This window comes from Dendropsophus ebraccatus, chromosome 4, assembly GCF_027789765.1.
Source record: "Dendropsophus ebraccatus isolate aDenEbr1 chromosome 4, aDenEbr1.pat, whole genome shotgun sequence".
NCBI classification, from domain to species: domain Eukaryota; kingdom Metazoa; phylum Chordata; class Amphibia; order Anura; family Hylidae; genus Dendropsophus; species Dendropsophus ebraccatus.
In genome coordinates this window covers 164,058,106-164,071,798 of record NC_091457.1, presented here as the reverse complement: position 1 = coordinate 164,071,798, position 13,693 = coordinate 164,058,106, and the positions used below count along the sequence as shown (strand labels likewise).

General features: G+C 47.5%; 1 protein-coding gene across 5 annotated transcripts in view; it reads right to left on the bottom strand.

The window, feature by feature from the left end:
* Nucleotides 1-958: 958 nt before the first annotated feature.
* The window catches only part of PKN2 (protein kinase N2), a 60,475-nt gene continuing 47,740 nt past the window's right edge, over nt 959-13,693 (bottom strand). For all 5 annotated transcript variants that reach the window (XM_069967634.1, XM_069967638.1, XM_069967637.1 and 2 more), the window contains exons 8-22: nt 13,347-13,456; nt 11,817-11,960; nt 11,292-11,367; nt 11,032-11,206; nt 10,198-10,330; nt 8,150-8,286; nt 7,985-8,060; nt 7,725-7,816; nt 6,858-7,034; nt 5,750-5,812; nt 5,351-5,427; nt 4,141-4,283; nt 3,922-4,029; nt 3,611-3,691; nt 959-3,128 (exon numbers count right to left, since the gene is read on the bottom strand). In XM_069967634.1, the coding sequence (XP_069823735.1) occupies nt 2,925-3,128; nt 3,611-3,691; nt 3,922-4,029; nt 4,141-4,283; nt 5,351-5,427; nt 5,750-5,812; nt 6,858-7,034; nt 7,725-7,816; nt 7,985-8,060; nt 8,150-8,286; nt 10,198-10,330; nt 11,032-11,206; nt 11,292-11,367; nt 11,817-11,960; nt 13,347-13,456 (1,796 nt within the window). In that variant the 3' untranslated portion in view covers nt 959-2,924. The remainder of the gene's footprint in view (nt 3,129-3,610; nt 3,692-3,921; nt 4,030-4,140; nt 4,284-5,350; nt 5,428-5,749; nt 5,813-6,857; nt 7,035-7,724; nt 7,817-7,984; nt 8,061-8,149; nt 8,287-10,197; nt 10,331-11,031; nt 11,207-11,291; nt 11,368-11,816; nt 11,961-13,346; nt 13,457-13,693) is intronic.

Genomic DNA, 13,693 nt, shown 5'->3' with positions numbered 1-13,693 from the left:
ACAATCAGATTATAAAATATACAATATTATCAAAAATATTTATACATTCTGTTACACCATATTGCATTTAACCTCCGATGCGTAAGGGTCGGAAATCCAGTGGCCCGCATGTTAGTGTGTAAGTCCTTGTCCGTCCATCACATGGTCAGTTCACGGTGCCCACATGAGGGGGGGGGGGGGGAATAGTACAAGGTCCATAAATACATATAATGGGCATGCACGAGACGAGCCCCTTCTCGCAGCACTCTTAGTATCGGTCATGGGCTAGAAAACACTTCATTTATGGTTTCTTTAAGGAACACTGTCAATGTGGCGGATACGAATACGAGGGGAATCTGTGGGGTGTAAAATATCTCTGAACTGTACTAATCACCTGTATACACCATATACGCTTCCATCCCCCACAGTCTAGGCATCTTATGAGATCAATGATACATATCCATACCTGCTCTATTTTCTGGGGACGCTGTCCATACACAATATACTAAGGGTCAATGGTGTGCGGGCACCAATGCAGAACAGGGAGATGGGCGCTACGGTTTACAGCACTGGAAGGCAATAAGGCATCTAGTGTGACCTCTTATAAATAATGCTTGGGAAGTGGCCTGTTCATCTACATCAGGAAAAAGGAACCTTCGGCCCTCCAGCTGTTGCAAAACTATAATTCTCATCATGCCTGGACAGCAAAAGCAAAGCTGATGGGAATTGTAGTTTTGCAATAGCTGGAGGGCCGAAGGCTCCCTAACCCTGATCTCTATAGACTAGAGATGAGCGAACCTGCCGAGGTTCGGGTCCGTATGAACCTGAACTCTCAGCTTCTGACTGCCGCTGCCTGCTCGCCCTGGGGAGAGGGTGGATACAGCCTGAGGACCGCCTGGAAAACTGGGATACAGCCATAGCCATAGGCTGTATCCCAGTTTTCCAGGCGGTCCTCCGGCTGTATCCACCCTCTCCACGGAGGCTGCAGACAGCGGCAGTCAGACGCCGAGAGTTCAGGTTCATACGAACCCGAACCTCGGCAGGTTCGCTCATCTCTACTACAGATGTGTTCTGCTCCTACAGCCTTTTGCTCCTGTCCAGACCCTCTTCCCTGTATATACTGTATACTCTTCCTTCCCCATGGATGTAGAATTTGTCAAAGTCTGATCCCTAGTCCCATTTCCCCTTATATCAGACAATGGGGGCTGGAGCTCTATTATCTAATATGGGCAGATACAGCTTCGCAATAAGTCATAGTGCTGTAAGCAATGCACCTACTGCGGCTATGGAGACCATTGCATCTAATTTTATTGCGTTTATTATTAAGTGATGAACACTCTCCTCATTGGTTGTTAATAATCCTGCACCATTGTGCGTCTGCAGCAGGGATGTACTACAATACACAGCATGCCACAATGCCATCTGTGACCGCTCTCCTCTGATCCAAGCACTTACGTAGGATCAATTCTGATATATATATATTCACCTTCTATAAGTGGAGACGCCCGTCTGGCGGGATGGTCTGTACACAGTATTTAGCAGCAGGCTGTGTACTGTAATGCATACGAGCTGGAGATATACAAATCTCTCACTATTTTACATCACATAATAAATGCAAAAAAAATTAAGATGTCAGCGTCCTCTGCACAGATACAAATCAATCTGTTAGTCCATCTTACCAGGTACAATGCGATATAACTACCCCTCCTGTCCCAGGAGATGCAGATCAGCAGCTCGTGAAGCCTTTGCCTCGGTCATCTAATGAAATCATTGGCACAGGAGCCGAAACACCACCGGTGAGCTACGCGGCATCTAGATGATTGGGAACGCTGCAAGGCAAAGTATTTGGCAAGCGACTTTGGTACGCTTGGTGTAACTCTTGGCTGGAAGCTCACAGTCTTGAGAGTTTAAGGCAATACTAACGACATGACAGCGGGATATGAGTTACTGGACTGCAGCAAAGGATGACGACAAAGTGATGAACAAGACTTACGGGGGGTTAACTAGATGGCCCAGACCTGAGCAGCATCAGAGGAGTAGTGACGGGCGTATAAAGGACCCAGATATGGATTCATAGAGTGTAAGACGGAGCAAGGACGCAGCGCCTGCCGGAGCGTTAACCCTTAGCAGTGTCTTATGAAGGCACCTGTATGATTATGATAGTGTTAGAAGGCCGACAGGTAGTGGACAGGATGCTAAAGCCGATCTTAGAAAATCAAGACCTTAATAGCAGACATTCTCGTATTGCACCATGTTTCACCCACAATCCCTGTTGTAGAGGAGGTGTCGGCGGCAGTCACCGGCGCATTGGATATAAATAGGAAAAAGGCCCTTATGTCGAGAACAATCATCAGCGTTTGTGTCCTTAGAACCGACCAATAGTCCGGACTTGTCTCCCATTCACCTGACATGATTGGATGAGCTCCAGAGCCGAGCGCTTTATTAAGTTACCACATTCCTGATCGGAACGACATTTCTTCTGTTTGGAAAGTGATTAAAACAAACGAAAAAAAAGTTTAGTGTCCTATGAAAAAATAAAATTTCTTATTCCGTAGCCTGAGCAGTCATGATTAAGCTCACAAGCTTGGCGGATTCTTCAGCAGCCAGGGTCATTAAAGCGTCAGTTCATGATGGGGGGGATGAGCGGGCAGCGCGTCATCATGGAGGACAGGTGGCCCTGGATCCGCGCTCGGAGGACCGGGGCGTAGAGTTGCTTCCAGTGCTCAGTTATAAAAAATAATACGGGCGTAGGATGGAAGTGGCCGCTCTTCTATGGAGTTCACAGACATATACATATATAATAAAAAGTCTTTAAAAGAATCTTCATGTGTTTTAAAATTAAAATACAAAAAAAACAAACAAAAGAAAAATCAGGAACTGAAGATGGCACAAAGCGGTGAAGACGTCTCGTCGGCCAGTTCTCTCCAGTTTCACAGTGTCCTCCCTCAACACCAATCCGCAATATAGTCAAAATCTCTGAACGCTTCCTGCTCGTCCTCAGTCAGTAACCTGGGCTCCCGGGGAGGGGTTAATATGGGGGCTTCTGAGGTAAATTCATCATCGAAATTGCTCACGTCTTCCCGTCCTTTGATTGTGGGTACGAAGGGAGGCTTCACTTTCTTTGCCAACAATGCTTGCCAGTCTATATGCTGCAAAGAAAATGGGAAACAGCATTGACGTTAAGGCTGCAAATAATAGCACAATGCTTATCAATCCTACACTGGTAAATGGAGAACAATGGACGCTCCCCAGTAAGAGCACAATTCTTATCAATCCTACACTGGTAAATGGAGAACAATGGACGCTCCCCAGTAAGAGCACAATTCTTATCAATCCTACACTGGTAAATGGAGAACAATGGACGCTCCCCAGTAAGAGCACAATGCTTATCAATCCTACACTGGTAAATGGAGAACAATGGACGCTCCCAGTAACGTACGGTCGGCTGCAGCAGAGAAGGTCTAGGGCTGGTTGTGTGGTCTTGGCTGTTCTCTGCCATACACATGCATACTAGGTTTGAACGAACGTACATGTACGACTTCTTTACGACTCTATTAGATTTGTCCAACCTGCTGATAGTTGCCCTTTAAGGAGAGATCATGCACAAGAGAGAATAAAAAGAAAAGGCTACCCTAAAGAAGGCGTGCTTCTTCACATCTTCCGCGTCCTTCTCACTTGCTCCCAGCCGCCGCTCAGGATTTCTCCTCAATAGCTGGAAGAGAACAATAAAAGTTATTTCTATCATGATTGGCTCCAATATCACTGAGGAGATGCAGGGTTGCTGGAGATTTTTTCCCATAAAGCATTGCCTGAAAAGTAGTATAAAGAGTCTGCGATCGGTGGGGCACAGAGTCCACTACTGGTTGGCATGAACCTAAGAAAGAGGAAACACTGGAAAACCAGAGCTATAAACTACATCTGATTCACACTCCAGATACTTACTCTTCTCATGATAGAAATGGCTTCTGTAGACAGGAACCGCGGATACCGGACTTCATCATTCACTATACTGTCAAAAACCTCCTCTTCATCATCTCCAGGAAAGGGCGACTAGGGGACAAGACGACAGTCAGGACACAACATTACAGAGTCAGGTCATCCGCTCCTGCATGGCTCACACCAGTGTTAGGGACATATCACTACTCATGTAAAAGCACCTACCTCCCCTACAAGCATCTCATAGATGAGGACACCGAGCCCCCACCAGTCCACCGCCCTGGTGTAGGAGGTCTCTGTGAGGACTTCTGGGGCCAGAAACTCCGGCGTTCCACAGAAAGTGCTTGTCCGATCCCCAAATCCCATTCCTGAAAGAGAGAGAGAAGTTCTATCCATCAATATTACTGAGATAGAACATAAATATGAACAGCCACAAGGTGGCGCTCACACGCATCTTACACAGCCTGCACTGATCTCTATGCTCAGTATAAGTAACAGCATCAGCCACATTCTCCTGTTTTGCATCAGAAGGATCAATGTCTCTTTCTAAATAGTCTTTATCCTAATAATTGGGGGCCACAGATTGTGCCCCTCTAGTCCAATATATCTCAGTGCTACTGGGGGTGGAGTCTGCAGAACCTTCAAAATCAGTAAAAAAAAAAAAAAAAGTCCATGGGTGGATCGCATGCATTTCTCGATTGAAAGACTAAATTAGAAGATATGAAGACCTAATATCATATATCTGCGTCATCAGGGTATGTTCACACACAGACGGGAGGAATTTCAAGTCAAAAACTGCTCTTAATTTTACAAAAATTCCACTTAAAATTCCACCTGTAAAATACGTACAGAGCAACGTCCCACTGTGTTTAATAGGACGCCCCCGATATTGTTCACAAAGCAAGATTTACGCGCGAAATGTTCCACTGCGATTCAACTTTCCAGCCAAAGAATTGCCCCGTCATGGCGGATTCTACTAAAGAAATCCCATAGAAGTCAATGGGGCTTTGGATTTCCATTTGAATTCTGCACCTATTCTGCCAGAGCTGAAGAGGAGGAAATTTCAAGCAGAAAACTTTCCTCTTTAATTCCTCAGTGTGAACATACCCTTACAGTACAGAGGTGTAGAACTTTTTTCTTGCAATAAAATAATGACTGCCATGTAGCTGCGGAGACTAAACATGGCAATAGCGAACACTCCTTTAAGCCCTTAGGCTACCATGATGCACCAGTACATGGTGGGGGTGTTAGGTGTGTATGACCTCCCATCAATAAAAAGCTACGAAAACATGGCAGATATTATATATATATATATATATATATATATATATATATATATATATATATATATATATATATATATATATATATATATATATATATATATATATATATGAGGTGTCAGAACAGGGAGGTTTTAAAAACAACTTTTTACCTTCTTTACAAAGACCGAAGTCGGCAATTTTCACGAATCCTTCTGTATCCAGCAGCAGGTTATCCAGCTTCAGATCTCTGTATGATGGAAGGAGGAAAGCAGTGAGAAAGAAAGAAAATAAGAACCATTGTACGATGGAATCTTCTAGAAGGAAATACATTACAGGGAAAGGTCAGAGGAGGACGACTTCTAAAGCTTTCCTATAGCCGCACATTGTATGGATTCCTATGTGGAAGATACTAACAGCAATGCTCATAGGAGAGTAACTGTGTGAGCCTACATCATATGGGGCACTAAGTGATCCAAACTGGAGGCATATGGAGGATATATGGGCGATGTATTGCAGCTTTGTACAGATCGCAGTATGAGCCGCCATGGCACCAGCAATCGCTTACTTACCGGTATACAATCTTGTGCTCGTGTAAATACTGAAGGCCGAGAACCACACACGCTGCATAAAACCTGCAAATGAGAAGATAAAGCAGAGCCGATAAGGCATCAACCTGATAAACTGCAGCAACAATGTCCTGCGAGGATCAATAACGTATAGAGACGCAATAGAGGGAATGGGTCATTATTAGTCTGCTGCTTGTACTATGGAGTCGTTGGGACGCTCCCCAGTGGCTTCTATCTTGATTGATGTACTTATCCCTATACCAAAAGGGAGTAGAGCTCTATGCACCGAGGCTTGTGGGGCAGGGATCCCTTTCCCTGTGGTTCAGGCAGCCCTAAAGAGGTTTTTCACCAAAAAGGTTTTTCTTTCAAAATCAACTGGTACCAGAAAGTGCCAGAGGTGGCAGCAGAGAGCACTGTGTCAGACTGCAAAAAATACACCACTCCCTGCGGGACATACAGCAGCTGATAAGTACTGGAAGACTGTAGATTTTTCAATAGGAAAAAAAAATCTCTGGCACTTTGACAGAAAAAAAAAATTGGTGAACTACCCATTTAAACCACTGACAGGTTTCCTTTTTAACATTTATTACGAGAATCTTTTTGTGATACAGGCGAGAGGATCCATCTTATTGTTACTGATGGGTTAGTTGGCACAGATAAAGCCCATAGACCAGGGATGGGGAAACCACCTGCCCTCCAGCTGCTGCACAACTACAATTCTCATTATGCACGGAACACTTTAGCATTGCGGGCACTATGGGAATTGTAGTTGCGCATCAGCTGGAGGGCAGAAGGTTCCCATCCCTGCTATAGACACATGCAGCTTCAGTTAATAAGGTCAGAAACTTGCAAACGCTGGGGCTTACAGTAACTGGACATGATGTATGTTGTGCAGCCTGCATCGCAGCTAATGCAAGTGACATAAAAGCTGCCAGAAACCCATCCAGAATGGACTCCAGTTCATAGCAGCACAATGACTAACATCACCTCACTGGTGACTGCCAGAAATCTGAAGAAATCCATCCAGAGACGTCTATATACAGCTGGAAATATTGTGTACATCATCATACGCATGGGAGCGTGCCGGGTGGTAATGGATGACAGAACTTACACAGCCCGGGGTTCAGAGAAGACGTCTGTGTGGATGTGCATCATCAGGTCTCCTCCGGCCGCGTACTCCATCACAAAACAAACGTGATCTTTTGTTTGGAAGCAGGCGAAGAGATTCACCAGGAACGGGTGCCGCACGCTATTCACAGTTTCAAAGATTCGCTTCTCACACATGAGGCTGAAGGGAGAACGAAAGACAAAAAGTAAGAAACCTATCGGGAGCGAGAGAAGGGGCCGGGGTCACATGGGACCTCGAGACCTGACAGGTGACCAGGCCCGGGGTCAGTCCAGGACACGGCGCCACACAATACACAAGAAACACGGACACAAGCTGAATGAACTGCTGGAATAGATTTAACAGCAAATGGAAGAAATACAGGAAGGTGAAAGTGTGGACACGTGTAGTGTATAAGGATATTTAAAAGTGTACAAAGCAGAATATATAGATATACAAAGTAGTGTACATGGATATACAAAGAAGAATATATGGCTATAGGAGGAAGCGTATATGTATATAAACAAAGAAGCGTACATGGATACACAAAGTATATATATATATATATATATATATATATATATATATATATATATATATATATATATATAGTATAGTGTATATGATATACTAAGTGTGGACATATGAAGGGTATATGTCTCCATTTCCATTATAAAAGCCCCCAGCGAGCTCGAGCTTTGACATAACTCACCTCATTCTTTCTAAACTATGATTTTACATCTAATAAAACCCTCTTAGCAGTCTATTAGTGTCAGTCCTGAGAGCACATGCTGGTAAGAGGACAGACAGCAGGGGGCAGTATACCACGTCACTAACAAGCAGTAACATACAATGGTGGATGCAGTCACCTACCTGTCCACTTCGTCACGGGCCACAATGTCTCCTTTCTTTAAGGCTTTGATGGCGAACATTTCATTAGTGTTCTTATATTCGGCCAACAGAACCTGAAATGTGACAAATACGTCAATACCTGTAAAGGTGTTGAGTGGGGACCCCCCCCCCCATCTGTAAAAAAAACTACAGCTCCCAGCATGCCCCGACGGCCGGAGAGCCAAAGTGGGGGATGACATAGTCAGTGTATGGATGCCAGTGTGACTCTATAGCTCTCGTACCTTTCCAAAATGGCCTCTACCCAACACCGCACAACACCGGAAATCCTGGAGGCTGAACTGGAAGCGCGGCTGCACCCTGCACGAGAGGAGAGGGAAAAGCGTCAGCTACACAACAAAGTGGCCCAGCGAGATACTAACAATCCTGTACTATATAAGGGACGTTACCGCCGGTCCTCTGTCTCCTGCATCGCGCTGTAATCCAGGTCGGATACTGTGATCTGCCCTTCATTTGTAAGGTCTGTCGAGGATTTGGACGATGTGCTGTTCCGGTTATTGGAAAACTCATGATTTGGCCCCACATCCTGTATGAGAAGAAAGGGTTAAAGACACAGTGACCACACTGGAAACCTTAGGGCTCCAGATTATAAAATGTATCAGTGCAGTATACAGAGGAGGCGTCCCCCTGTGCGGTGTAGTATACAGAGGAGGCGTCCCCCCGTGCGGTGTAGTATACAGAGGAGGCGTCCCCCCGTGCGGTGCAGTATACAGAGGAGGCGTCCCCCCGTGCGGTGCAGTATACAGAGGAGGCGTCTCCCCGTGCGGTGCAGTATACAGAGGAGGCGTCCCCCCGTGCGGTGCAGTATACAGAGGAGGCGTCCCCCTGTGCGGTGCAGTATACAGAGGAGGCGTCCCCCCGTGCGGTGTAATATACAGAGGAGGCGTCCCCCCGTGCGGTGCAGTATACAGAGGAGGCGTCCCCCTGTGCGGTGTAGTATACAGAGGAGGCGTCCCCCTGTGCGGTGTAGTATACAGAGGAGGCGTCCCCCTGTGCGGTGTAGTATACAGAGGGGTTCCCTCTGTGCGGTGTAGTATACAGAGGAGGCGTCCCCCCGTGCGGTGTAGTATACAGAGGAGGCGTCCCCCCGTGAGGTGTAGTATACAGAGGAGGCGTCCCCCCGTGCGGTGCAGTATACAGAGGAGGCGTCCCCCCGTGCGGTGCAGTATACAGAGGAGGCGTCCCCCCGTGCGGTGCAGTATACAGAGGAGGCGTCCCCCTGTGCGGTGCAGTATACAGAGGAGGCGTCCCCCCGTGCGGTGCAGTATACAGAGGAGGCGTCCCCCCGTGCGGTGTAGTATACAGAGGAGGCGTCCCCCCGTGCGGTGCAGTATACAGAGGAGGCGTCCCCCTGTGCGGTGCAGTATACAGAGGAGGCGTCCCCCTGTGCGGTGTAGTATACAGAGGAGGCGTCCCCCTGTGCGGTGTAGTATACAGAGGAGGCGTCCCCCTGTGCGGTGTAGTATACAGAGGAGGCGTCCCCCTGTGCGGTGTAGTATACAGAGGGGTTCCCTCTGTGCGGTGTAGTATACAGATGGGTTCCCTCTGTGCGGTGTAGTATACAGATGGGTTCCCTCTGTGCGGTGTAGTATACAGATGAGGCGTCCCCCCGTGCGGTGTAGTATACAGAGGAGGCGTCCCCCTGTGCGGTGTAGTATACAGAGGAGGCGTCCCCCCGTGCGGTGTAGTATACAGAGGAGGCGTCCCCCTGTGCGGTGTAGTATACAGAGGAGGCGTCCCCCTGTGCGGTGTAGTATACATAGGGGTTCCCTCTGTGCGGTGTAGTATACAGATGAGGCATCCCCCTGTGCGGTGTAGTATACAGAGGAGGCGTCCCCCCGTGCGGTGTAGTATACAGAGGAGGCGTCCCCCCTGTGCGGTGTAGTATACAGAGGAGGCGTCCCCCCGTGCGGTGTAGTATACAGAGGAGGCGTCCCCCCTATGCGGTGTAGTATACAGAGGAGGCGTCCCCCTGTGCGGTGTAGTATACAGAGGAGGCGTCCCCCTGTGCGGTGTAGTATACAGAGGGGTTCCCTCTGTGCGGTGTAGTATACAGATGAGGCGTCCCCCTGTGCGGTGTAGTATACAGAGGAGGCGTCCCCCTGTGCGGTGTAGCATACAGAGGAGGCGTCCCCCCTTGCGGTGTAGTATACAGAGGAGGCGTCCCCCCGTGCGGTGTAGTATACAGAGGAGGCGTCCCCCCTGTGCGGTGTAGTATACAGAGGAGGCGTCCCCCCGTGCGGTGTAGTATACAGAGGAGGCGTCCCCCCTATGCGGTGTAGTATACAGAGGAGGCGTCCCCCCTGTGCGGTGTAGTATACAGAGGAGGCGTCCCCGTCTGACCGCAGAGTCAACAGAACCAAAAAGGTAACAGGATTTCCCAGACTTGTTACGTTGTCTCCATTATTGAGCGTATACTTTGCTCTGCGCTCCGTACCTGAGTCGCTAAGCTCGGTGTCTTCATTTCAGACGGTGATGGATACAGATCTAGGTCTAGCGATGATGCCCGCGGTGGAGCAGTCGGCGGTTCTTGTTCTATTTCAAAATTCAGCTTTCCTATAGGAGACTCCCTGCAACAACAAGTGACAGCTCAGCGATGACCTCATGCTTGCGTATATTCTTTCATAAAAAAAACTAAGATTTTTATTACTCCTCTCTACAGAGACACAAGTCCGCGCAGCTTGTTCTGTCCCAGGATAAGCCGTACAGGTGTTGCCGTACAGGTGTTGCCCTACATTTTCCCCCAATATGCTGCTGTAGGATCTCTGCACTGAGAGCATTATATAGGAGTTGTAGGGTTAGGTTCTTTTCTGATTTTTCATGTACTTTGATATATGTGGTATGTCCTTTACTGCAAGTTTTTATCAGTATGTATGCTGTGTTATTTGGTTACACTGTGCCTTTAAAGGGCTGTAATAGCTGCTGCTGATGTCTGTCACTAGCTAAGCCCCTGAGGAAGAAGCCGGATGGGCCTGGAAACGCGTTGTGCTGTATAGAGTTTTATTGTAAATCGGTTTTATTACCATTAGAGGAGTTGCGCCTGTCTTACCCCGGACATAGAGGAGGGAAGGTCTGTATTTATATAGCTGCCTGTCCTGCTGCTTCTCATACGGCTGCCGTCTTTCTTCACTCCCCGCTCCCCCACCCCGCTTTCATTGGAGCACTCTATTACAATGAGGGATTATCTGCCGAATCGGGCTGCTATCCCTCAATATAACAGTTACAGACAGGGGGTGGCACCATGTTTCTCTGATCCCCCATCACCACTTACCCGACTGCCGGAGATAACTCTACATTCCTGGCGTCCACCACTGGTACGGAGGCCGGGACCGTCACCTGGGGGCTATAGGTGCCCGTGTGATTGACCGTAGGGATGGCTCTTCTCACCAGTCGCCCCCAAGTGGCAATGTTGATGTTCATCTGTGGAGCTCGGAGGAATGTTTTACCTGCAGACACAACACATAATGAGAATGTGCAAAGGAGACGGAGACGACGCTACAATCCCCCTGAAAGGCCCCACAGTCCACTTACCTTGTTGTTTAGAAAAGATCTTCTTTTGCCTCTGAAGTTTTGGTCGCCTTTCAATAACTGGATTGAAGAATGTTACCTGCAAAACAGTATCCAGAGGACGTTAGTCTATCTACCGCAACAAGCTTAAAGGGGAACTATCAGCAGGTTAGACAACTCTAACCTGCTGGTAGCTCCCTAGTGGGCAATGACTGTAAAGCAGTGTTCTGCAACCAGCTGCTGCAAAATGCCACCACCCAGCCTTCTGCCTTAGGCCACAAGATGGGAAGGACAGCGGCTGGAAATTATATAGGTTCTACGAAAACTACACAAGACTGACGGCCACAGGGGGTGGAGGTGATCAGTCATCCAGCTCTAAGTAAAGCAAAATGGGGCTGTGCCGCAAACCAACACTGCCCGTGACCGCCATCAATCCAATGTGAACGTCTAGCAATTTGCCAGGTTGCAGCCATCTTTACGTCTCCTCATTTGCTTTGCCATGATGCAGAATAGTGACTGAGGACTCGCCATAGGGCGCCATATTCTCACCTCCGCAAAGAGCGTGCCCTGCGGCTCCAGGTAGAGACACATGCCGTGCCGCTGATTGTCCAGGAAATCTTCTAACCTCAGAAACTTTACTGCACACAGGGATCGCCAATCTCTCCAGAACACCGAAATCTCAAGTTCTCTGGACTGAAACACAAAAAAGGCGAGAAGTTATTACAGACGTTCGCTTATCGAACAGCTGATCATGTGCTGGATTACATGACAACATCTCACAGTGCAGAGGCTGCTGGAATCACAGGGCAGATAGTAAGACAGATGGAGCTGCTAAAAATAAGAAAACCTCAAGCCCAATTGGGTTCATCTAATACAGGGCGTGCAGAATGTGAATACTGGTGGCTGGAGAAGGTAGATGCAGCCCTGAGGAGTCCTGGCAAACATGGATACAGTCCCAAGCGTGCTCAAGGTTCGCTCATCTCTGGCTGCAAACATTTTCTCCTTATATTCAGCCAAATACTGAACTATTAATGTGTCTGATCTATGCGGCAGGAAAGGAAAAAGATGTGAATCCACCGATCACCAAGGGGCCACTTATACAGCGGTGAGGTGAGCAGGACTTATTGGGAACTTAAAGCAAATTAACAGGTAAATTGCTGTTTTTTTTTTAATATCCTAATTGATTGGCGCTGGCATCCCAGTAGTGCAGCACCCGTTGCCAGTCTTTTCCCGAGCACTGGGGCAGGCCCGTCACCCCTTGGTGTGGCCATATCCCCTCCCCTCTGACACGGCTCCATAGATTCTAAAAGAACCCTGTCACAATGGGGAGGGAGTTTCGTCACATTGGGGGCCGGTGGATCTGTCTCCAGTGCTCCGCACAGGACCAGGACCGCACATCAAAGCAATAATGTACCTGATGGAACAGCAGCTTTAAAAATTTTAACTTTTGACATGTTAAAAGTTTATTAGTTAGGGAGGAGGTGATCAGACCTCATGAATCATTAGGTAGAATGGGGAGAAGTGTGCACCCCCCACTCTGTCCGCGCAACAGGAGATGGACCGTAATATGCAATGTATGAACATGCAGACCTCCACTGGTCAAAAAGGTTTTTTTTTTTAATAATCAGGCATTAAAAGGGGTTGTTAAAAAAAAAAATCTTTAAAATCAACTGTTGCCAGAAAGTTATACAGATTTGTAATTTACGTCTATCAAAAAAAATCTCCGGTCTTCCAATACTTATCAGCTGCTGTAGGTCCTGCAGGAAGTGGTGTATTCTCTCCAGAATGGAGAGCAGGAGAGGTTTTCTATGGGGATTTGCTACTGCTCTGGACAGTTCCTGACATGGACAGAGGTGGCAGCAGAGAGCACTTCCTGTAGGACGTACAGCAGCTGATAAGTACTGGAAGACTGGAGATTTTATTAACAGAAGTACAGTACAAATCTCTGGCGCAAGTTGATTTGAAAAAAAAAAAAAGCATTTTTGGTGCACAACCATTTCTAACAGACCCCTATGTAATAGATGCCCACAATGTTACTGGTCGTTTGCCTCATTCGGGCCTCCCCGCCACCATACGTACTCGGTCGAGCTCTAGTGTAAACTTCTGGTCCCATGACTGGTTAGAGATAGGTTTCCAGTTGGTCTGACCGACCACGGTGTTGTCCAGCTTCAGCACAGCACAGACCTCATCTGTAAGGAAATTACATGGACTCAGCTTAAAGGGCTAAGAGGATTGCCAGAAACAAAAAGCTCCACTGTTAAACCCACGACAACAAAATATCTGCTTAAAGGAAGATTAGGGATTTAGGTTTCTTTTGTAAGGAGCCCAATGTATGAACAGACCAATTGCCTTCCAATGGAGCGGCTCCGTCCCCAATTGTAGGGCATGTTAAGCGGCATTTACCTTGGATTGTCTATAAACCCTCC